The 26,650-nt window shown below is 39.6% G+C and overlaps 1 protein-coding gene across 1 annotated transcript in view; it reads right to left on the minus strand.

Annotated features, from left to right (window-relative positions):
• Positions 1-26,650, minus strand: part of LOC139734935 (transcription factor AP-2-alpha-like) — a 123,130-nt gene that overhangs the window by 94,513 nt on the left and 1,967 nt on the right. The window contains exon 3 of the mRNA XM_071645712.1: positions 7,777-7,791. Within this exon, the coding sequence (XP_071501813.1) occupies positions 7,777-7,791 (15 nt within the window). The remainder of the gene's footprint in view (positions 1-7,776; positions 7,792-26,650) is intronic.

Genomic DNA, 26,650 nt, shown 5'->3' on the forward strand with positions numbered 1-26,650 from the left:
TTATACACACAAAACCAATGCAAAGCTTTGTTTGAACGGATATTGTAGATTTATCCGTGGTAGTGAAGACAGTATACACATGGAGTGAAGATATTTGCCATTGGTCCATCACAAACACTGGCGTCGCTCCTGAAGATTGCATCTGAATATGACTGCGTGGTATCATGGAGTATCGAAGGTCCATGATGGTACGATTTTGTGTTCTTAACAATTAGTTGCATATCATTATCCAAAGGCGTCTACCAGTCGCATTCATTACAAAATATGGAATTTCAAAACTCATGTCCATGATGGAATGTTGTAACATGTTTCCCATAGGATCATATGCATTTGAAAAAAAAAAAAAATTCTTATACTAGCCAAAATCATTGCCATCATCATCATCGTCGTCATCGTCATCATTACCATTGCCATTATCATCATTAGGATCGGCATCATCATAATCATCATCATTACCATCGTCGTCATCATCATCATCATCAACCTTACCAATACCATCAGCGTCCTCACTACCACCATCATCGTTACCATCAACATCATCACCATCATCATCGTCGTCGTCACCATCGTCATCATTACCATGGTCATCATCATCATCATGATCATCACCATCGTCATCATTACCATGGTCATCATCATCATCATCATCATTAATACCATCAGCATCATCACCATTACTACAGCATCATCAATTTTCTGACGTGTACCAATGTTTCATGAACCGGTGTGGCCTGGCGACAACACGTGTACACACGATACACTTGCACTTATGTCAGTCCACAAACTCGCTAAAATCATTATCAGCTGCATTCGTTCTCGTCACCCATTTACCATTTCTTGATATCGAAATACACCGCTTGCTAACGTGAGCGCAACTAATGTAGGGCAGAGATAGAAGCGAAGAAGGGGAAAACCAAATACCTCACTTAATTCATTGTTTCTGAATGTCGATTTGCCTGCTCATGTGCTCGTTGCGGCGCGTCAAAACCAACCCTGTTTTTTTTTTTTTTTTGTGAGTCATTGACAAGACGCGAGTGGGGGCTCTGCGTCATTACGTGCCCACATACCGTGAATTGTGTGGCGTAGGGCGGTCGAGCCAGCACGTACTGGAAAGCTTTTGTGAAGTAAATGTGAGGACAATTCCAACAAAAAACCTTGACATTGACTTTCATGACAATAATATACATTCCTCTTTTTTCTAGCTGTATCAGATTTGATGGCAGAGACACTCCCATACGTACCCTTTGTTTGTTTCCTACCCCTGATTCTAACGATTTGTGCAGATTAATGGACGATTTAACATTCCCACGAAATGTACTAACAGTCATCAAAAAGTATAATGCAGCATGGCAGTGGTACAACAACGACAACCCTTTAAAGGAGTTTTTGTTTTGTTTTGTTTTTTCTTTCACTGCTGTCAAAATGATGATATTATAATTAAAGCCTAAAATAACACCACACCCAATTGAAATCGCTTTGATCACCATTTTGATTGACGAAGCCTATAGTGAATTTGCTAGCTGATGATTATAATGATGGTGACAACATCCAGAAAATGAGAACCCTTCACAGTCACTGGCCAAAGAGCCCTCTGGAGGTGGGAATTCTCCAAGCCGGCATGTGATTTGAAAAGACATAGCTAAATCCGTTGATACGAACAGTTTTTCAACGTACCTGTTTGATCCTTTAAATGTCATGTTTATCTCCCGTCATAGACATGTGTGCAAATTTTGTGCGCATTTGACACATCGGCATAGGAAAGGGTTAAGGGCCAACAAATCTAAATTACGCCACTATTGATAGAAGGATCCCTCATAGGAGGCAAACGATTCACTGTGATTCTAACTCGTGAACGAATGCTTCCAAGCTTTCTCTTTCTTGCTTTATACATTTTTTAAATAGATTTTGAAACACACCCCAACCCCTCCCCACGACGAGTATCCTAGAGAAATGATATGAGGTGACATGATGAAAATGATCATGGAGATGGCTGTGATTACGGCCATGATTCTGACGGCGACGATTTGGATGACCATAGTCATGACGACAAGGTTGTCGTTTTTACTACTGTTGCAAGAGATGTTTATAACGATGGCGATAGTGATGTCGACGATGCCGATGAGGAATAGGAATAGTGATTGTGCGACCATTAAATCGAAGAAGAAAGCACAGGCCAGGTAATGCAAAAACTTCGAATGGAACAGAATCCACAGAGCTGTTGAAAGTAAACGAAGAAGTAGAAGCGAAAGAATAAAAACAAAAGGGGGGAGATGAAGAAAGGTGGTATTAACAGAAGAAAACAAAGAAGAACGATGATGATAATGGTGATGATGACGGTGATGATGATGATGATGATGATGATGATCAATGATGATAATGATGGTAATACTGATGATGATGATGATGATGATGATGATGATGATCAATGATGATAATGATGGTAATACTGATGATGATGATGATGATAATGGTAATGCTGCTGCTGCTGCTGCTGATGATGATGGTGATGGCGGCGATGATGATGATGATGATGGTGATGACGACGATGATGATGATGAGGAGGAGGAGGAGGAAGCAGAAAGTATAAGAAGATGCTGATAAAGGAGTGGAAGAGAAAGAAGAAGTAGAACTTGAAGGGAAGGAATCCGAAGGGGGAAAAAGATGGAAAAGAGGCTAGCAAGGGGTAAACGACCTACCGACAAATCGGAGGGAGCATAATATTTTGGCGATGAGAGAACACGAATACTCCATCAACCATCGTGTGTCGTTGTCATTACTTACTAACGATCCAGATGCTATATTAGTCAATAGGCGGGTGAAAAAATAATACCATCGGCCGAGATAGTCCCGGAGAGTGGGTACCGGGTTGGTGGTCCGGGGGATCTCGCCAAAATCCCCTCCATCAACTATGGTTCTCTTCTGAGACTAGCTGGCTACCGAAATCGGGGTTAGGGGAACAACACTCGATCGAGCACGCCGGAGGGAGGGGAGGGGGTGGGGAAAAAGAGAAAGAGAGAGAGAGAGGGGGGGGGGGGTAATGTCCCTCAAAAAGGTTTGAGGGTTAAAAAATATGGATAATGGGAAGCGGGCTAACGATTACACGTCTCTGCCGTCAAACGAGGGAAAATGACATATCATTATAGATGATGGAACATGTCCAATCACAAGTTTTGCCCATAGCATAATCAATGTTATATCAATGTCATAAGCGTAGTTTTATCACACACAAAAAAAGAATATCTTCAAGAGAAACATTGGAGAACTTCGTAAAAATTAGGAAAAATGTTTATATCTTTTGAAAGAATTTGCAAGCGTGTATGTTCGCTCAAAACTCTCATTTCCGTTTCACATGTGGAAGTGTGAGTGAACAATGTCTGACATCCAGTAAAACACTTCAATTCTTGAGAATGTCCAATTATTCATTTTACGAAAAGAATGCTAGGGTGTGTGTGTGTGTGTGTGTGTGTGTGTGTGTGTGTGTGTGTGTGTGTGTGTGTGTGTGTATGCCATGCAAGCACGCCTTGATTTATTCATATTATGTATTTACCCTCTACATTTTATCAGCACCAGCCAACTGCTAAACCAAATAGCTCAACAATACCACTAAATAATCGGAACGAAAGAAAGCGAATACCAAGAGAAATTACATAATATTATCATCCACAAATTCACATAAATTACTATAGACATCGGATAAGTACTACGGAAAAACAAAACAGAGTACCTGACACAGTGGTCGCTGTTTTGACAACAATATCAGACATATTTCCTGGTCGTCGCTTGTCCTGACTGCCTGATGTGTTCTTCGTCAGAACATGAATGGTTTTGCTGGGCAAAGCCATGGTCAAACAATGGAACTACAGTAGCTCTATAGTCAAACTATTTACTGATCAAAGGTACATCAAATTATTGTCTTCATCTTATCTTCATCCGTTTAGAGGAAGAACCAAAGATATACTTGTTGGTCTGATGAATGCTGCTGCCTGACGACTTCCAGGACATAATGCAAGGAACACCGCTTCCATAGTACTATACTAATCATAATTGAAATATTCATTGTGGCCTCTGCACTTGATGCTATTTGCTTTTATCCTGCTAAAGAAACAATCCATTATCGAAATATGAATAGATGCATCCAGGATGAGAATTATACGATCAGGAGATAAGAAGTATCGGCAGTGGTGATAGTGGTGTTGGCTCTGACAGCGATTAAACCTCGATTAAACTATTACCTATCAAAGAATGACGATGGGACACACAGAGAAAAACGAAGAAAATACAACAATAACAGATGAAAATAACAATGAAGAAATCCTCTTATGCTTTTGATAAAATTGTAAAACAAACATTACGTTATGATCGGTGATTGTTCAAGACAAAAAGTAATTCCAGAACTGTTGCCATTACAAAGGAGCCACCCTTCTCTGTCTCATGAAAAAAATAGACAAATGTTGCCGAGAAAAACAAATAAGAAGATCGCAATGAGTAACAAAGTAGCTACAATAACAAAATTAGATTTGAATAAGAGATGCTAGAAACAGATACGAATAATCGCACTATACTGGTTGGTGTTTGTAATAATTATGTAAGAGAAGCACATGTCTTGATAAAAACGATGGAGTAGTATTAGGAAAAGAGTTTTAAGTAGGTATGCCTACACCTTGAGCTGCCAAGAGCAGGGAGAAAAAAAAAATCATTTTTTTTCCCCGTTATGGTTTTGCTAAATATCTATACTTTATAACAAACGTTGGGTTAACAATACTTTTCTAACAGAGATTCTATTTTTCTTTTTTCGCTTTTCCTCTCAAAGATTAAGATCGTACGCTCGATCTGTATTCTAAAACAAAAATCCCCTTCATTCTTATAGTGCGTTTTTTTTTCTTCAATTCAACAATCCAGTATAATAGTAAAATTTAATGATATGGCGGCATATGTCTTTTCCTATCCACTTGCATCGGGTTTTTGCACGGTCTGTTTGGTTTGACTGTTGTTCTTGTTGTTGTTTCGGACCACCAACTGACCAATGAAAAGTCATCATTCGACTGCTTCACACTTCTATCAACAACGATCTGTGACGCCTTACCAAACTATACAGACAACATACAGGTGTAACTTGTCAATCCCCGAACTCAATTTTGGCGGTGAAAGTGATATGCAAGTATTCTGCGTTAAGAACCGTCGCGACAAGCCGCGTTCTCGCACGATGAGACATTAATTTCGGCAATCGTGAGCGGGATGGACAAATCGACCTTCGCGACATGACTACCCAGAAAACCTGGCACGATATCGAGAATGTTGGTACGAGATCATCATGATCGCGGAATCTTCATTCATCGTGTAGAAAAGACACTGAAAACCATCACTGACCATTATTGTCAAAAAAAAAAAACTAAACTAAAACTAGCCTCGTCAAAGCAGGTGACAGAAAGTGTTTAGAAGTATGAACAGGATCTGAGAAACACTCTTGTTAGAAATTATCAAGGCAGTTCACTCATGGGTTCGTTACATTGTCAAATAATCCTCTATCTTATAACTTTCAAAAGACGACAATATGAATAGTTTTAGAACTTCAGAATAAGGACTTTTACAAAATCTACTCAAATTCATTTCAATTCTACAAGAGATAGATAGATAGACAGACAGATAGACAAACAGATAGACAGGCAGACAGACAAATAGAGATGGGGGCATACCATGCAATGTTATGATATAAGCTGAAAACCCCCCAAAACTGCATTAAAATTCATGTCCAATCGTTTTGTTCAGATAACAGGGTCTTACAAAAACAGTCCTTATTTCTTGTAACATGTAAAGTATGCAGACGATTGTGAACTACATGATGAATGTAACGAATCATTTAGTATTCAAAACCCAGCTGTGTAGATGAAAAGGTTATATAGAATGGTCTAATGCGTGTTTTTTTTTTCTTCCTTTTGATCTCGTTTTGATTTGTTCATATCCTGTACCCAGCTCGTGTTGTGGAAGAAAGACCAGATTTGAAGGGATATTACTGCATGCTGTTAATTCGTGATTCGGTGCACGACAGTCGGTGTCACCGCCGAGATTATGATTATTAGTAACATTCGTGTGCTTACTCTCACCTTGGCAGGAAATAGCGCCCTCATATTCGTGAAATAGTCTCCTTGCGCTAACCTCGAAAAGCGTTCATCCGTGGGTATCTGAAAATATAGCCAAACCATGCGAGATGTGTGTCAAAATCTTGTCGATCTAACGCCTCACTCATTAAAAAAGAATTATTCTACTCTAGTCCTACCTTTTCCCCAAGATTAATTACACAAAAACAGAAGGTTACTCTAAATGTATAACCCCCACGTTATGACTTCTGTGCAATTGTGGCCTCTCCAATAATATGACATTTGACCTTTGGCACGTCAGTGAGGTTGGAGTCAAACGTGGACATTGTGTTGTTGATGTTGTTGTTCGTTCCAAGTTACATAAGTTGTCATTCAAAAATACGTTTAAACTCATTGTCATCATTCACATAGCGAAAATATCTCTAAATGGTCATAGTGTAGCCAAATCAATTTAATTTTATTCTTAACAACAATGATTGTGATGGTGTAAAGAAATACGTCACATTTCATTCATAATTGATACTTAAGATCTTACATATATTTATATATACATTACAATTGTGTCTATTCTATTCCTACTGTCTAATAACATGTGAGTGAGAGGGAAAAGGGAGCTAACTTTCACAAAAACATTGTCGAAATAATCATTTACGGAAGACTTGCCGCAAAAGAAAATACACAGGAAACAAACCAAAGTAATAGTCATAAACTGGTAATAAAGTCCCTGTGACCCACCTCAGTGTGTTAACACTATACAGGGTCACATCAATCCCACACTATCCTACTCGTGTGCCGTGTTTTATAGCCGCACGCACGGACGATAACAGGTCCACACATTACCATAATCCTCCAACCGACACATATTAATGGACGAACTTGTCTCGTCTGCCTAGTATTTCACCTTCCGTGTATAGAGCGAGCCTCCGTGAACTCGAAGATATCCGAGCCGGAAATATATTTAGAATGCTTCAGCCATGGGGGGCAACAGTTTCATAGGTTCAAGCAACTCTAAAAATCATGTTCTGACAAAACCCAACACTGCAGTAACCGTTGCTCTGAGCGTTTCACTTAACACATGTTTTCGGTCAATACTACCTATTAAACCTGTCCCAGTGGCTTTACAGAAGTTTCCCCAAATCAACCTTAACACTCGAAGATCAAAATGTGGAATAACTTTAAGGCAACTTGCTTCTTGTGGCCGTCTAGTCCCTTTGTCAGTGATCTTCTCATCTATCGCCAACGGCGTAATGAATCATATTATATCACACAAATTGTTTCTGTCATACATTCTGGCATTTCCGTCCTCATCACCCCCCCCCCCCCCCCCCACTCTCTCTCTCTCTCTCTCTTTCTCTCTCTCTCACACACACACACACACACACACACCAGTCACACCATCACACACAGCAATCCAGCATTCACATACAATACCCAAATGCAATAATACAGACATAGTCACTCCATAAGGTCTTTGCTCACACGTGACATTGTCTATAAAGCTACCACAAAATGATCGACGTTTTTTGTGGATACACATCAGTCGAACGCGATCGCACAAAAAGCGCACCCGCACATTTTAAACATACAAACACGCAAACACCCATGCAGTGCCACTACCTTTACCAAAGCAGCTTTAGATTTTGGTTTGTTTTCCGACATCCCATAATAATTACATGAATACCAACTCCGTGCTGTGCTGAAAGACATCATCATAGCTTTATACTTTATTGAACACTGTGAACGTCAACGCATTCTATGTTTTACTAGGTACTTGTAAAATGTCAAATGTACTGGCCATTTAGGGGACTCAATGCCTACTATCTGAACAGTGATGAGCAACATGTATACACACAGCTTTGAGCTTAGACATTATCATAATGACTTTCATTTTGCGGTGGCCTGGCGAGGTGTAAGAACACTTGCACGTGATTTGCTAAGCAACACATTGGCAATGCGCAATTTAGGCTCACAGTAAATGCTGAAACGTGCGCATTTTCCGTAATCATCAATGAATCAGTTAATGTGCACTAACTGTCGAGTATCACGCGGAAAGCCACATCTCAACATAGTCTTGAATAACACAGGCTTCAACATGAACGTTCGTGGAGAGCTAAAGAGTGAGAATGTTCTCTATAAGAACATTGAAAGGATTTAATGATTCGGACTGTATTGACAATGTATTTCGGCTTTGTTTATTCGGCTTAAAAATTAGCTAGATTCGGCTTATTTTAACCCTACATGGAAAAAAAAAGTATATAAACAAACTTTTGTGCATACTTTTTTTTAAAATGATGTACGTGTTATTTAAGCCGTGTGTACAATAGGCTTTTCTTTAAAAAAATTACAGTGTGCTACACAATTTAGCCTTTAATCCTTTCTTTCGTACTAAATGATATCATTAAAGATAAAACAAAATGCAAACTAGTTTGAGTATCATGAATATCTAAGACAGGCTGTAAAACTTTCTCAAATTTTAAATAATCATTCTGCAAAATAAATCATCTAAATCTTAGTTTTGTAGTGCCTGAAATTGGTCACCCATAATACCTTATGACACTTTCATACATTCTCTAGAATGAGGTTTAATGTGCTTCAGCAACACCAGCGCAACAAGTAAATGTATGAACGTCATAAATGAAAGGAAAACTAACAAACTTCAAAATCTCTATAATGCACTTTACATAACGCACATAGTCTGATTTGAAAGGTCGATAGACCTTTGTAAGAGTAGTGACCCTGCAATATGATATTATGTGCATTATATCTGGCTTCAAGAAAAGCTTGTAAAAAGCAACACCCCAAAGACAACGACAAACACAACCTGTCATTACATTCTCTTGGAGTTTCGTGAATAGAAGCCAACAGCCATTAAACAAATGCGAGCGGACACTTCCCAAGATATACAGACAAGCTATGAATAAGGATGGGCAATCGAGGTGAAGTGACGATCTGGTAACTCCATGGAACTTAATCACGTGACTACTGCGTCTTACAAACGCTCATTCACAACGGATATTAATCTCAGATAGAACAATTAATCATGGCAGACATCAACGCACAGAACTCGCAATAAATGTCACTAGGGATAGAAGATGATTGGAGATAAATTCGGAGAAAGAGCAAGAGAGGAGAGAGACGAGGGAGGGATGAGTAGGAAGATAAAAAAAGATACATCTATTTATTCGAACAGCGATTGAATACCAAATGAGGTGAATCAGTAGGGTTCTAATAGCTTACTTTCGGTCTTGATCTCCGTGGCGATTACGTTACGCGCAAAGTGTGAAATTCAAAATCAAATCGATGTGATGGGATTCCAGGGCGGGTGTCAGAAGCGTGTGAAATAGTGCAAGCAATATCCGAACAATTTGTCTCACCCCTAATTCCAGAACGACAGGATCATCATTCAGACTTCATTCACAAAGCCGATTTCCCCCCTTTACATTTCTTTTTAATAAGTAATACATTCTTAAAGCGGAGATGTCCATCCTACGATGCGCTCAGCTCTCCTCTTAAAACATTATACCCATTCCGAAGGAAATTTACGACTATTCCATATAGCTGATACTCTTGGATGATGTCACCTCATTGGGAGGAAGTAAGGGAAGAATAAGACGCATAAAACTGACATAAAAGCCTTTAATAAAACCCGTGATATCACAATTCGGATCTTTCTCAATAATTGACACTGATAACCATCAGTAGGTGATAAAGTTTTCTTTTCCCATAACTTCTTCCATCACCGTTGAGCGCATAAACATAAGTTATATTTCTGGGATTATGAAGATTATAACAGAAAGATATGCAATATTATAGATATCAAGCTACTACTACCATTCATTATCATTATCATTGTAATTATTATTATTATTATCATTATTATTATTATTATTATCATTATTTTTATTATTACTACTACTGCTACTACTATTACTATTACTAGCTGACAATTATTATTATTGTTATTATTATTATTATCATTATTATTACTATTATTATTATTATCATCATCATCATCATCATCATTATTATTACTATCAACACTGTTGTTATTACTGTTTCCTATCTGTATTACTGTCATCATAACCACTGACACCACAGTTATTCATTATTCATTTGCATTTATAAAACATTTTATCAATTTCAGTGAGTTGCTAGTGTGTTTTCTATCTTGCTTTTAAATTAATTGAATATAATATAAAACAAACAGGAGAGTATACACTACTTGCGATAAATCTAGAAATTAACCTTCGTCTTAAATCTTCTTCCTTCTTCTTCTTCTTCTTCTTCTTCTTCTTCTTCTTCTTCTTCTTCCTCTTCTGCTTCTTTTATCACTGTCATTATAACATTCATTATCTTAATCACATTCATTACCATGATGGTCTTTTCTTCATCATATCTGTCCAAATTATCCACCTAGTTGTGCCACGAATGATTTACCTCTTTATAACTATACCCCATCTGCTACAGTCACCCTTTTTTAAAGTCATCATTAACATACAATCCACAATCTACTAATAAACAACATTTTGACAACAACATTTGTAGACAACCCTTTTGCACAACATACATCTAAACAAATCACCACCAAGCTATGCCAAAACAGCTACCAAACAGGTGTTTTATTTAAGAATCTAAACATCTATCAAGTACCCATATCATCTGACATATTCTTCCCTATACCCACAGACAGACAAACTAACAAAGACTTTAGGTCCGAGGTGAAGAGGGCTCTACTCTCACCGAGACAGGGAGAGTTACCCGAGACAACCTTGTATGTTTCGCTTCAATTGCTCTCAAGCACGGCAAATTGTCGATAGTGTGGGGAAAAAAATCATCAGAATCACTCTCTGCGCCTTCCTCCGAGTAATAAGAAACATAAAAAAGGGACGAATAATTTCACCCCCTTTTCAAAACACTTAACACCACGGAGGGGAAATAAGGGAAAATAATGGCTAGTTTTGAAGAAAAAAATGAAGGAGAGAATTCTTGGTTGTTATTTCAATATCTCTTGGACGCCTAGAAGTCGGCTAAGGCTAGGCGGGCATCTTCCAACGTCCAGCGATGACATAGGGGTTACTTGAGGTCATGTCTTTACGTTGTTCATTTTGTGCTTCTCTTTCTGTAAGAGGGCGCGAGGTCGGATGTCAGCCAGACTCTCTTTCGATTTCTCTCTTCCAAAACTTCTCTCCTTTTCCACGTTCCCGGTCCCTCCGTGCCCACCTCGAAATATCGCAGACTATACGAAGGGCGACCCCCTCCCGCGTACCAATTCATAGACCTCAAGTCCGCAAATGTGGCGCGGATTATCGTAAGAGGTATCGGCTTTCTACAGGAGCTTATTGGGCCTGATTATCGTGATCCGGGATGGTGGAGGGCATCCCAGAGCCCTCCTCTCACAGCCCCACCCCACCCCATCCTCCACCCTAGCTGTTTCTTCCACTAGTCCGTTCCCATCTCATCACATCACAATTCGTTTCTCTCTCCCTTTTTTCTATCTTTCTCTTACACACACTCACACATACACAATATACACATAACGCTTTCTTTTTCGTCCACCACAACCGCAAGAATGCTGTTATGCTTTGTCATTTCTGTGTATTGGGGTTGAAAGAGGTGAGTTGAGTCTACAGAATATTTTGAGCTGTCGTGTTTTACTTTGACAGCGCAGAAGATAGAAAGCAGGTCTCCAGATATATCCCGGCGATGGGGGGGGGGGGGGGAAGAAAGTTTTCATATTGTGTTTCTTTTTGTTTTCATTATGAAAATACATGTTTAACAGTTTGAAACAGTGTCTTAAAAGTCTGCAGAACGCACTGACTAAATTGAAGTGAGAGCACAAATATGAACTTTATAGATTGGAATTCAATGTCGAGAGTAGATTAAAAAATTCCATCAGATTTGGATTAATATTCAATTCAGGAAAAATGGGTCAACTTCCAGTTATGAGGTGTCAAAAACTACGAGCGAAATTATTTCTCGGTAATCTGCATTGCCCCAGTGATTGAGAACAAAGTGAAAGAAAGTTATTTTGAGTTAATGAATCATCTCTGAGAAATTTGTAGAGAAAAGCAACGAAAAATCAAGGAGTAAATATATAGGACTATTTAGATGTAAGCAAATAATCTGATAACCCTTTTCGTGGCTTAAGAGAACTGTCCATGTCACGTGATATAACTGTCACAGTCACGGTATTATGACGTCGCTGGTGGGGGTATTGATCGTCGGTTTTACACATTCTAAAGATAACATATCTCGTATTAATTCTCTTCTCTTGAAAGGAGCATTTCATCCATCAGATTTCCTGAAGCTATTCCCAGGACACAGTGTGTTTTATAAGATAAACAGAACTTGAGGATTCTAAGGTCTCGCTTGTAGCACACATGAAAAAGCTATAGATAGCAGAACAGTGTGGTTATCTGGTGTACGATGTGAAGATGAACAACACGAATGAGATCAAGGTCACGTGACGAACATAGCCACCTTGAAGCATATCAACCTCCACGAGACAGCATCAAGTTGTACTGGCTTTTAGTTTACGTACCATTAGCTTCTTGTCATGTAACTGGTCATTGCTGGTGTTTCGTTTGTTCACTTCACTTCACTTCAGTTTATTTCTGCATTCCATTTTCTATGCAATATATAAACAAAATTTGACAGTATGTCACAAGTTATACGAATTGTTCCAACGCATTCATGCACATGACGGAGGCATGAGGGAATACGATCGTATAAAGAAAAAATATAAAACAATGTCATATTGAAGGTACAGTGTGCGATAAAGAACACTTTGAATTAAGTTTAAAGAGAGAGAATGAAACTGGAAATGCAGGCGACCATCTTCATTAGCAGAGCAATTTTGTGGGCACTATATTTCTCTCCAAGCTTTCATCTGTCTGCATATTTCATTCATAAATAGGTTTTTAGAAACATCCCTAATTACATCCCCATGATTATTCATATGGTATGATTATAATTACACGTACCGTGCACAAAGTGCAATTGTGAACATGAGGCTGAAAAGGTGTCTTTTGAGGAAATTCTCCGGGATGTTCAATCAAGTTGATTCACTGGCGCAGAACATACTCAAGATTGATAGCTAGTTAAGGTGCCTATGATATCTATGTCGTTACAAATCCTTTGATGCAAATACTCTGGTAAGCCTTTCATTTTCAACATAACATTCCCCCGCTTATTATCATCACACAAATACATGAGTAATGTTTGATTAAAAAGATAGAAGAATCAATACAATGGAGAATGGAATTAATCTAAATTCTCTTTTCGAAGGCGGATACCCAGAGAAAAAAGCTGTACACGACAATGAGTAATGCCTGTAGTTTATTCATCGACGATCAACGACTCCTACGAAGGGGTGTGCCATAACCCGTGCATTCTTTGTTTTGTTGAATACCTCTAGGAAAGCAAAGAAATGTAGCTCTTTGGCAAGAAAGATGGTTAAAAAAGGGACAGAAATTATCTCACGTAATAAATTCACTACACCCATTAATGAACGTGCGCAGAACACTCGAAAATCCCTTTCTGAGCTTGTATGTTTGCGTGTTATGCCTAAATCAAAGATGGTGATTAAATGATGAAAGTCACAGGAATGTCAGTATACTCGCTCACTGAAAGTCCAGGTATTTCATTGGTATAGTGTGTGGTGAAAACAGATAAAGTCAGAACACGCGTATAGCAGAAACCATTGAAAAAAAAAGCCAAAGCAAAATATATCAAAATGTATTTCATAACTTCTATTTGGACGAAGAAAACACTGTGCGCAGGTAATCAGTATTATGGTGTGGATGAGAAAATCCCTGTTACACCAACAACTCTGCGATGTAATCACTTGTTTTCACATCTTATTAATGCTACACGAAAAAAAAAATGTGTCTGATTCGGGACCAACTCAGAGAAAAACTTTCAGTTGACCCATTTCTATAATTGGCCTGATGTCTTAATGACCTGAATAATTTCCTGTAGTTTTTTCCAAATCTACATGATTACGACGAAGAATATAATGAGAGCATTACATCTGATATCCTACGCCCTTTTCCTGTTTCCTCTCGAATAAACTTGGACTTACAAATACTAGGAAGGGGGAGGGGTTAGTGCGTTTATATCTATATTTGATTGACATTCATATGAGGTAATTTTTAAAACTGAAATTGTATAAACATTCATAGCATTACCAAAATATTTTCAGTTGCGTTACCATTTTGATCACTTATTAATTTTACCACCTTTGTGATTTTAGAGGTGTTTTGTTCTTGTTGTTTGGACGGCGAACACTACCAAAAAGAAAGCAACAAACACGACAAATATCATACCAGCACATATTATATGTCCTACAATATTGATTAAGATTTGTCATGCAGGCATAATCTATTTTAGTTGTCGGTAAACCAGTTATGACAATTCAAAAAAGGACAAACAGCAAGAAATTTTATTGTCAGAAATTTAAACAAGGAAATAAATATCACTGCAATACACGTATGGTGGGCGGAATATATTTATGTTATAAATTTTGGGTAGGATATACTCTACAAGTGTCACCCAAAGATGGATGCCATTTCTCCTCTAATTCAGCGAAAAGGTAAGCGATACCGAAGGATAAATCTTGAAAAAAAATATGTCCAGGTCTTGAATTATTCAAAAGGAATAAGGACTAGGTAACTGAAAATCCATAAAAGACAGGGATTTGTTTTGCTGAATTTCATAACAATGGTAGCTTATAACGGAAACTTTTTCATCAAGTGACTCAATCTGTATTTTCATTTCAAGCCTACGTGCGGTTTCCATAATGTTGCCTTTCGCCTTTTCATATGTATGTGATTGATTATGCATTTATTATTTTTTGTCGTCTTGTTTCTAGGAGAAAGATAACTTCGTCCTACATGTGTTCAGGACATCGTATATTTGCGTGTCAGTAGAATAATAAGTTAGCAAACAAAATTGATCAGAACGCAGATAAACAAGGATAAACCAAACACAATAAACCGAAGACTTCTACCAAAATATGCTATTATAGAACATTAAAAAAATATTAATCTATTTAAACATGAAAGCATACCAAGGATTATTCCCGTACTGTAGTGTCTTGGGTATTTCTGCTGGTAGAGAGTAATAGGTCGTTCACACGCCACCTTTGCGGGATAACAATCACTTAAGGGCGCCATGAAAATCGATGTTGCAGGCTTTAGGACTTGAAATGGTTTTACATGTTATGTAAAGTCATGTGATAATTCACGAAACGTGACTTCACGCTGACTTTATACATGCAGATGACTAGATTGAACTCCTACTGGAAGTGAGCAACATTATTATACCAGGACAAATTCATTTTATTCTATCTTTAATTTTCTATCGCCCTTACAGTCGTGTAGAAATGCTACAGCTGTCTATTTATCCATCCATCCATCAAGCTATCTATCTATCTATCTATCTATTCATCTATCTCCCTTTCCGTGTCTCTATCTGTCTGTCTGTTTATGTATCTATATTTTTATACCTATTATAGAAGTATAGATATTATGATATAGATTATGTATATATTCATAAACATATATCTCGACAAATGGGGGAGAGAAATATAGACAAACATATGAATACAGATAGATAGATAGTATAGATGGATAGATAAATATTATAGTATAGATAGATAAGATAGACAGACAGATAGATAGATAAATAGATAGATAGACAGATAGATAGATAGATAGATAGATAGACAGATAGATAGATAGATAGATAGATCGATAGATAGATAGATAGGTTATGGATAATTTCAAGCTACCAAGAAACTCGTGTATGTTGCTTCTGAATGATGGTTAGATCATCCTACGTTTATCATAGCAGGGTGTGCAGCAGAGAGGGGAAGCCCCATGGCGTTCTCTCTTCACTGGGGATCCACGCATTGGTTCGTGTATTGAAAGCACAAGAAACGCGTATGCGAAGGATTACTGTACGTGTCATCGTGTGTTGCAGATCCTATACTTCCAACACCAATGCCACCATTATACAGCTGACGTACAGTCTATGGCAAATGTGTGTTGTTCACCCCATGTCTATAGCAGATATATGTTGTTTATCCCAGTGTCTATAGCAAATGTATGTTGTTTACCCCACTTCCGACTGTTTCAACGGGACCCCCAAGTGCAAATATACAGATTTATCATTCTGTTTGGATGTATATTGACTTGTCGATGATAATCGATAGGTCGGAGACCTCTTCCTGCAATGTACACGGTATAGCTATGTTTCCATAAATCTATATTCAGCTGCACGTGTGCTAAATTGGGTGTTTTATATAGGCTTTTACTTTTTGCGGCTACATATTCCTTTTCAAAATGGTAGACTGTGAGTCATTACTCAATTAAACGATGCACATCTTAACGGAGCTGAAGGGGAATATAGCTTGAAATTGTTCCTCTGATGGTCGATGAATTAAAGCAAGTTTGAAATGACGAGAAATGAGAGCATGTCTTTAATCCCACCACAGCTATCTTTACCATGCATGCCTCACAAGATTTGTTTTATGAACTTTCGTAGATCCCTACATGTATAAGCGGTGTTGAGAATATCGCTGGATGCTTGCGTGGGATTGAACTGGTCAAGTTCTCCACATAAACTCCTGGTACTCAAGACTCACTTTTCCCCCTTTTCTCTCTTCTCTTTTTCTCTTTGCTTGTCTTCGTCTTCTTCTTCTTCGTTTTCCTCTTTGGCACCTTTTGACCCAGATTAGAGGAAAGAGAGAAGCCGTGACGCCACTTCAAAATTAGTGAAAATGTTGGTGCCGTGACAGTCTTGAAAATCGTCTCGAACTGCAGGAGCCCCACTTATCACATTATACGGTCACAATGCCTGGCCCATTTTTGCGGGCGGATCCAAGCCAACCCCCTTCTACGGGGGCATCACCTGACGCAGTGAGCGAGCTCACCAGGCAGGTTGCAGGAGCGCGAAGAAAAAGCGAGATTTTTACCCACCCAGAATTTTGCGATTCTCAGGTTCGTTCATCGTCTGGGAGAGAGAAAATGTAGCAATTTGCCTTTTCACACCACTTGGAAAGATACTCAGTTTGGGAGAGGATACGTAAAGGCATATTCACACCTCTGCTCGACAATTGCGTCTGGTAGATCAGTGCACCTGTTTTAAGACCCATTATCTTCGCTTATCTTGACTAGACTTCATATGCTGCGTTAATATACTCCGCCCAGTTGCTTTCAAAAGACGCCCGGAAAGGGTTGACCGTGAACGCTGGTAAAAAGTTTCCAACAAGCGGGATCGAAAATTACATGCTTCCTCCTTTTACGATTGCTCGCAAAGGCAGACTTTCTATGACGTCACAGCTATAACCACGTTTGCCCTCTGTCCAATTTCAGCGTATCCATGTCTGTGCGTCATTTGCTAGATCTCGACCTAATCATTCAAACTATTATCTCCCCATCGTGGTATTGTGAAGAGCATAACAATAAGATCATACCGTGGACCAAACATCTCCCTTCAATCTCGAATCAAACAAAATAATCAAAAATCCATAAAGACTGTGAATACGCGAAAATTATTTCTTGTAACTTATGACTCACGCCGTTGACTTCGCCAGATATGCCAGTCTTTGTAGTCAAAAGGGAGAAAATGAAGTTTCCCGGTGATATGTAGCACTTGAAAAGAATGCATACCTAGGACAGCATGTGTATCATTTTCACCAGGAAAGTACCAACGACTTGCCAAGTTTGTGTAGGCTCAATCCATATTCTATGTGATGCCCGCCTTTACAGGGGGTCTTTCCCCCCTCCTTTCCCTACCAAAACGCTCGGTGTTTCCCTTACAGATGTTCGGGAATCATATGCCAATGCCGAGGACTAGAATCAAGAGCACATGACTGGGAAAAGAGCGGGAAAGAAAGGGAAATATTGGCACGAGGTTGGGAATAAAGCTGTGTGCCTGCTCATTGCTTCTGATGGCAGCGGCCGGTTGCGGTGCGTAACTGAATCCGATCGGGCAAACTCCGGGCTGCAAGTCGGCCGTGATGAGTGTCAACACGGAATAGTCGAGCAAACGGAGCGGCAACATCAAGGAAAATCGCGCAGACGACATACATAAAAGCGCGGCAGTGCACACACACACACAAAAAAAAAGTAGAAGAGAGAGAGAGGGGAAGAGAAGACGAATATGGACGAAAATGAAATAGAGGGATAGAGAGAAAGTTGAGGTAGAACGGATAAAGAAAGGGCAACAGAATGATATTATTCGATACATCAGAAACTCGTTATGAAAGCATTTTGTAAAGTTCCCCTTCTGTGTAATCATTTTTTCTATAGACTCTAGTAGATACATTACAGTTCCAGCCCCACATTCCAAACAGCATGTAGATATACACATCGTACGCCTACGTTAACCCCTTCTGTGCCATAGACTTTGGACAGAGAGTACAAAGCTATGTGGTTTTCTGTGTCAGTTGGCAGGCAAAGCACACACAAGGGTTAAGACATCCCTTTCGATGAATAGCAGAAATCGTGATAGATCGCTGTGCAACACGTCGCTGGACGATTTATCATAGATGCAGCTGTAGGCTACCCTTAATATGTCCCAACAGCAACACCGTAGAGAATTCCAATCCAGGGATACAAATTGTATGTGGTCAAACGCTGATAGATGTAGGCTACAAGGGTCTGTCTAATTGCGCTAGGCCGATGATTGTGACGCTTAGTGCACATAACATATTCTACATGAATGAATGTGCATCCATTGGACAAGTGAATGAAGCAGCCGCTGTATCGTCGTTTGTTACGTCACCTAAAAAGAATGATGCTTTCCATTTCTATTTGGAAGGAGATGAGAAATGGTAGAAATCAACGCGGTGCCGACGACCACGTGTAGAAACAAGGCAAGAACGCACAGCAATGCAGCATTAGACCTTGACCTCATTATGCGTGTGTAATCATCACAATTGTTCCCTCTCCCGCACTCAAATCCCCTTAAAATTAATATTCGTAAATATTGAACATCGCTGTCTGGTTAAGCCCCTATATTACGCATCGCCATCGCGAGAACTCGGCGTCTGCAATTGCATTGTGGGATAGCTCCTGCTGTACGTATTAAGACCAGTAATGATTGTAAGCCTGATACGTTATGTATCCTGTCCTGGTTATTCTGACATTTTCATCTTCCTTTTCTTTTCTCGTGCGGCAAAAACCATAATGATGGCTGAGAGCAACAAGCCATAGTTGGGCATAGATTAAGCGAGCTGTGATAAGCGAATCGTTCACATTTATTTTCCCTGGTAAATAATACGAGGAGGGGGGGGGGGGGGGAGAGTATAGCACTGTGAAATACACGGCCGTTTATGAGTTCCACCACCTGCCCCGTTGCGATCCCTGCACTCACGCATCCTTACTCTTTCTTCCGTCCCGACATGTCCTTCCTTCTCTCCTTTCCTTCTTCTTCCTTTCTGTAGTTATCTATCTCCTCTTCAGTCTTCTACCTTCCTCTTCCTAACCTTCCCTTCTTGAGAGCTGTCTGCTCCTTTCCGTTGTCGTAACGCGCATTACTCATGGTCGTTATAGCCGCTCATCATGAAATCCCGTTTACAAGTCGTCCGCGAGGAGCATGGACTGCGCTCATTACCTAAATGGTCGCAGCTCCTTGATGGTATTAGACCCGCACCACTCGCTTCCCAGCAGCCGAGTGCTGCCCATGCAGACGACACACATATGGTGTAGGATGGCGAGTCTCGGTGATGGTGTGGGGAGCAAGACGACGAATTCATTGTGCCATTAGGCAGGTAAACAGGCATAATAGATCACTTCATATGAGCAAACTCGTAGCCCGAATGTCACAAGACTGTCCGGAAGAGAAGGGAAACGGGGAGGGTAAAGACGAGGGAGGGGGTGAGCTGAAGGGGGGCAGAGGGGGTAGTTGAGGGCAGACGTTTGTACTTTTGACCTCGTCGTTGTACCCCACCCCTAGCCCTTCCCCCTTGATCTTCCAATTTGTTTAGCAAGACTTAATGATGGCCATTTTATCCGATCATTAGTTCATCCTTCCTTCCATCGTCCTCACGAAAAGGAAGGTCTGGCTGCTTTTTTTTTTTTTTTTTTTTTGGAGTCTTAATGAAAATTTATCTCTCCAGCGTAGGAGCAAACGTCCCAATACCAGACGGGGTTGTATTCGTCCCCAGCGCTCACGGCGAGAATTGTCTCGGCCTACCAAGCGTGCCCCTAATTTCTTGAGGCGCTCTGCTCAATGTTAATATGCCTTCTGCCGTTTGTCTGCCAACTATGAGAGCTATGTCCTCAATAGTGCTGAAGACATTACTTTATTAAAACAAAACAGAATAGACCAAAACAGAGCAAAGCAAGACAAAAACAAATTCTCTTCTGTACAAAACACAGGGTGGTATTCAGAGCGTATTCCCTTTCACTCTCATTCCTCTTACAGAACACATACAGCGAAAAACCATGACAGAAAAACAACACAAACAAAAACATAGAGGCGTAAACAGAGGAATTATGATGATCTACACGACACGATATTACCCTAGTAATAATGGTGAGCAACGTCCGGGCTATATCCGAGAGAAAAGAAAGAGGAATAATGACGAGTTCAGTTGTTTTTTGTGTTTTTTTTTTTTTCAGGTGTACTTGCAGCTCATGCATTCTCAAGTCCAAAACTATCAGGAAAATCACACTGATGCTGTTTCCCTGAAATTTTATTTTGGTTTGTTATCGTTTTTTTATTTTGTTTTTACTTTTATTCTGCAGTTGCCTTATCCTTGTCTGAATGAACGTACCCTCGAGACAGATTTTCTGTGCAGATAAGATGCCGGCCGGCCGTTGAGAGTGGACTTTACTGAATTATTGATATGGTGGAGAAGAAATATATATTTCAGAACTCTGAAATACTCAATACTTTTTTCAGTCATCCTTTATCGGCTGTGAAGGATTAAGTCGAAAACTAACTTGTTCTTTATAGAGAATGATGGAAGAAAACACAAAAGAGAATCGCAAAACAAAACAACATCAAACTAGACCATTTTGACAAATTTTGCGTATAGTGAGAGAGTTGCATGGACAGCTAAGATCTAGCTAGGCTATCCGTGTCCAGATGTCTGTCATGAGCAACAAGGGAAGACGTGAGAATAAGATTCTACGTCACAAACCATGACCTCATGTGCAGAGTGTGTTCCAGGACCTCACATTCGTTGGTTGAAAGGGCAGAACAGCCTGAAGAAGTGTTTGGTTATATCTCCTCGCCGTTAGATTCGTGTCAGGAGAGACTATAAAAAGTCCGGTAATGAACTTTCATCGAGAGTTAACAACACTTAAACAAATCGTACGATACCGTAAAATTCCGCAAACTTCGTACATGACTAGAAATGCCAACATTGTTAATAGTATCGCGGTATTCTGAGGGCTGAAGAGGTGTATTTTTTGGTTGAAAACGAGTATTTCTACCTTTCTTGTGACGGACAGGTGTAGTAACACAATTTGGGGAGAAACAGTATTTTCCATGAAATCTGCAGTATTTTTAACAAAAAGCTCAAATACTGCATAAAAGTAACAGTTGGTATCTCTGCATGACTTATTATGTTCCCGTAGTGAATAGATTAATACTAGCATGTACTCAACATAGCTATGACACCATCACACTTACAAGCACAAGAACTAATCTCATTATTGAATAGATAAATCAAAATAATCATAGAAATGATAATATAATTGTTGGTTGAAAGTTTGTGTCCAATCATGGTGTCCTGATGTACAAACGTATTGTTGGCATATCCGCTGGTTGTGTGATTATCAAATTTCTTCAAATTTCCTTTTAACTTTGTACGCTGAAAAAAAAAAATCTGTCTAAATCTCATGTATTTGTCTATCAAATTGCTACACGGGAATATTATGCTTATTCAGGAATGTAGGATAAGTACAATTATAAAGGTTGCATACCATTCACTTATTGACAATTCTACTTTCAAAGCTAAAACTGTTTCAAAGCTAAAACTGCAATATCCAACTCAGAAGGAGAACATTGGACAGAAAAAAAAATTCTCATAAATACAGTTGGTGTCTTCTAAAATGAAGAACCAGTACTAAGATAGATGATTGAGGAATCTACAATACAGCAGTGCGAGTAAATTACAAATTCTTTATAATTGATACGTTTCTTTCCATATACCATGTTCCACATTCCGCATTTCATTAAAAAAAAACAAGAATATAGCCCTCGACCACCTCATCTCTGATGGGGATGTTCTCTTGGTATTATTACTGACGTTCCTCACTATAATTGTCTGAATATTTCTTTGTCTTCTTACTCTCCTAAATCTAGACTTGCTACCACCTTTATCGGCTTGCTCAATAATAGCAACCATGATGAAAACATGACGACTGAACAACTGTTGTGAGCGTAATTCTCATTGTTCTACTTCCTGCTGTTGTTATTCTTCCTATTCATATTCTCCTTCCTTTACTACTTCTGCTACCACTAGCACTTCTTCTTCTTCTTCTTCGTCTTCTTCTTCTTCTTCTTCTTCTCCTTCTTCTTCTTCTTCTTCTTCTTCTTCTCCTCCTCCTCCTCCTCCTCCTTCTCCTCCTCCTTCATCCCCTTCTTCTCTTGATAACAACATATAACCGATGAATAAAATGGTCATTTCATGCAATGACGACAGGGTAACAAACACCGTTGAAAACGTAATCATTAAAAATGGAAGAAAAACGATGAATGAGGAGGCGGTAAGAAACAAGTGGAGGGGAGAAAGCCTCTGAACATCTCTACTCGGATTCACGCGTTTCTGCCACGCGAACGAAAGTCATATTTTACTGTCACTGCGCGCCATCGACCATAAATCAAGTTCTAAAACCGGACCGACAAGTATGCCGTCGAGGTGGTGTTGAGATATATGGCCGTGCTCCGCCCGCCTGTTGTTTTACAGGCCCCATAAGTAATCTGTACTTGTCGAAGGCCGCCAAAAATATAACGTCTCTTTAGCGTATTGCGCCGGCAGTTGTCAAATCCAAGACCATGTATTTTTTTCCCCTCAATCGGTTTGGCGCGAGAACGGCTCTCTAGAGGGACTACACGAACTATGAAGGATTTGTGGCCAGTTGTTGCAGTGAACTACTCGCAGAAAATTGACCCATTAGATATTGCTGCTCGTAAAATAGAAACATCGGCAGAGAACCAGAGTTATGGGGAGAAGAGGCACTAAATATCCCTGTCAACTGCCACCTAGCACCCTAGTGCTGAGCCTCTTCATTGCAGATTTATTGACTTCAGAGATCGAGGCAGGGGAGATGTAGAAGGCGAGAAGGGAGAGGGATGGCGAGAAATAACGTGTTCGACACGGAATCGTGAATGAGACGGAAAATTGATCACTTAACCTTCCCTTTTGGCATTTCATGTCAGGGTTATTTCTGTTGTCTCTAACTTCAGAGGTTTGTTTTAATGCACACGAGTCTGTTAGTTTAATGTAAATACGTTTTGGATGTAAGCATTATACTTCCGTACCTCCAAGGAGACCCGTGAAAGTTGTGATTTAAAAAAAAAGGGGGGGTGGGCAAATGGACTGCGGATATAATGAAGAGAAGAGCTCTTGATAAATGATGCAACAGTCTGGTTCAAGCTGCTACGTCTTGCCAAAGTCGACCGATACATCTTCGTGTTTAATTCATCGCAAAACCTGCTGCTAGGTGCTTAGCAGGACTAAACTTGTCATGACCTTCGTCCTCACCTTCACAAACTCGTCACGTGACCAGGCATGCATTATTTTCATCATCAAATATATTCGTGTTCAAGGTGTCTGTTGCTAGTATCAACTTTTAGGATTGACGATAAGAAAACTACAACAATAATAGGTTTGATTTCCCATGAGTGCATACCAAAAGCAAAGCACCCATTTCCTAAATGAAAAATGAAATTAAATTGCCTTATGGCAAATATTATCAATGAATAGAATGTGTGTTAGACATCGACTTAAGCATATATTCAGTCAAGGAAATCATGACGAATTTGAAATAGGAGCATATCGCTCGGAACGTAAATCTCCCCTTTGCAGCGACGGGCTGAAATGAACTTTATTTCCGGGAGTGTACCCTTCTTCATATGGACAGGAACCCCAAATATTTACTGTCATTTCCCACCTCTCTCTCGTCTTGGGAGTACAGGGGAGTCTGGGAGATAGCAGACACTGGAAGCAGATTCTCTCCAGAGAAATTCAATCGCCGCAAAACGGGGAGTAAACGTGTGAGAAATGTACTTGGACCAACACACACGAAGATATGGGAGGGTGCGAAAAAAACGAGAGAAAGAAAATATGCAGCAGAGGCGCTTAATATGATGTGGCCATAGCGAGATTATTAACTGCATTTGTAGGTTGAGCTGCACTTTAATAACTCCAAGAAAGTAAGGTGGACCACGGCGTGTGTGTGTTTGTGTGTGTGTGTGTGTGTGTGTGTGTGTGTGAGAGAGAGAGAGAAAGAGGTAAACAAATAGCAGAAATCATTATGTGTCTTATGTCAGACCGTATACCGTTATGTGAGTCTGCGTTTTGCTTTGTACTTTTCTATCCGTCCGGGGCAAACGGAGGGGGAAGAAGGAGTGGTAAAGCGTCATTTTTCTCGCGTCGGGCCTCCAGAGCTGGTCGGAGTGCAGTGACTGAGTGTCCGCCCTAGCGAGAAGACCAGCATTGATCCATACGGCAAATAGAAAAAATATGTAGTATTGACTGACTAGCCTTTCCAACGCTGAAAGGATAGGAACACTATGACGGTAGAGAGTGAGGAAAGAAGAGAGATAGACAGAAGAGAAGAGAGAGAAGGAGAAGGAGAGAGAGGGGGTGAGATAGAGGGAGTACAAGGACAAGGCAATAATGCTAACAACACATGGTGGCAGGCTAAATGCCGATTTCAGCACCAATGAACTGTGTGAGAAAAGCTCCTTCTGCCCAACATTCAGGGCTGACGTGTTCCCCCAATTCCCCTCTCTATTTTTTTTTCTTCACCCTCCATGAACCGACAACATTGGTCTAATTCTTGCAGTAAACATGCAATTACTAGAACAAATATTTCATTTGCCATGAGGAAAAAGGGAAAGGAAAACAGAGCGAAAGAGAGAGAGAGAAAAAAAGGACATGGACAAAAATTGGGGTAAAGTGAACACAACATGTCTTTCAGTATGTAGGATATATCGGCCTTATGCCATATGTTTATTGTGTATGCAAATTCAAATTTTAAAATGCAATGAGTATATGTTTACAGCAAACTTCTTGTCCAGAAAAGAAAAGAGTCGCATGGACTCAAAACTCACCCAAAGACTAAATTATTTCCTTGTTTTTCATGACAAAAGTAAAGATTGCTATTTATAGCTGTCTTTATCCAACTAAGTGTGACAACGTTCAAATTTGAAAGAGGAAGCATGAGTATAGTAAGAGATGTGTGGGCCAGTTTGTGTTGGCATGTTCACTCGTTATACACAATATCAGCATCGAAGACCGTACGCCACAGTAGAAAGCGAAATGTATTCGCCTGAAAAATTGTCATTTTGCAAGATATCCCCCGATAGAGGGAGCTCGTTGGTTTTGAAGTTTGCTTCCAGATCCTTTCAACTGCGCGTTTCGGCTCACTGTTTCTACGCGGCGGGGTGGGTACAAGATCAGGTGATGTCGTTTATTTTGTTCTCTGTTTCAACGTCTTACAGACAGCTGGGACATCACTTAACATTGAGTGATTAAAAAACCCTATGAAACATTGCCCATCCTCCCCATTTGTTTCCGTTTGTAACTGTTTCTGCCAATGATTTTATCTTGCACACTCACACGCATAAAATAATGATGATTATAGAACCGGGGCGGCAAATGTTGCTCACATTACATTTAATAGTACATAAGGGCATACATTAGGATTAGGATAATTTCAAACGCGACGAATGTTGTTATCTTTTAGAGTTAGCTGCGGAACACAGGGTTGTCGATTGGACGTAATGGGTGTTAGATGATTTGATACATCTGTGCTATTTTACCGCAAGGGGGAAATGCATACATTGATGATTTATAACTCGTTCAGAATTCAAGACGATTCAGGCTCGTAAGTCTTATTCATCCCAGAGGAGAGTAGTTGGTGGATTATGTTGCCCTATTCTACCAGAAATTATCTGTCGTTATTTTGCATACACTGATGAGGTTGGTAGAAGGACATAATCGTTTTAAATTATGATGAGGTTCTGTCTCAGATATATGCCAGATACAAATTAAAGGACAAATGTATTTCCGTGCTAAATGTGTTTATAGAATGATTCTTGATGTATTCTTTTTGCGTAAAATACAGAGGGAATATAGAGGGAATACAATTGCCTACTTATTAGGTCCAAAGTCTTTCAAAGAACAATAAGGATGCTTAACTTGACGATTTGTGGGGAAAATAGCCCGAGCATTCCGAGAAGCTTCTGTTAGTTATTCAGTAATAATTGTGGTTTTGCTACACCTTACCAAAGTAATATAATAACATCTGAATTTTGTAGCGCATATTCAAGAGTATCATCTGAAACATCGTGGAGCTTGGATA

This window comes from Diadema antillarum, unplaced genomic scaffold, assembly GCF_040938485.1.
Source record: "Diadema antillarum isolate AM-2024a unplaced genomic scaffold, OU_Dant_1.0 seq00000552_RagTag, whole genome shotgun sequence".
Taxonomy (NCBI): domain Eukaryota; kingdom Metazoa; phylum Echinodermata; class Echinoidea; order Diadematoida; family Diadematidae; genus Diadema; species Diadema antillarum.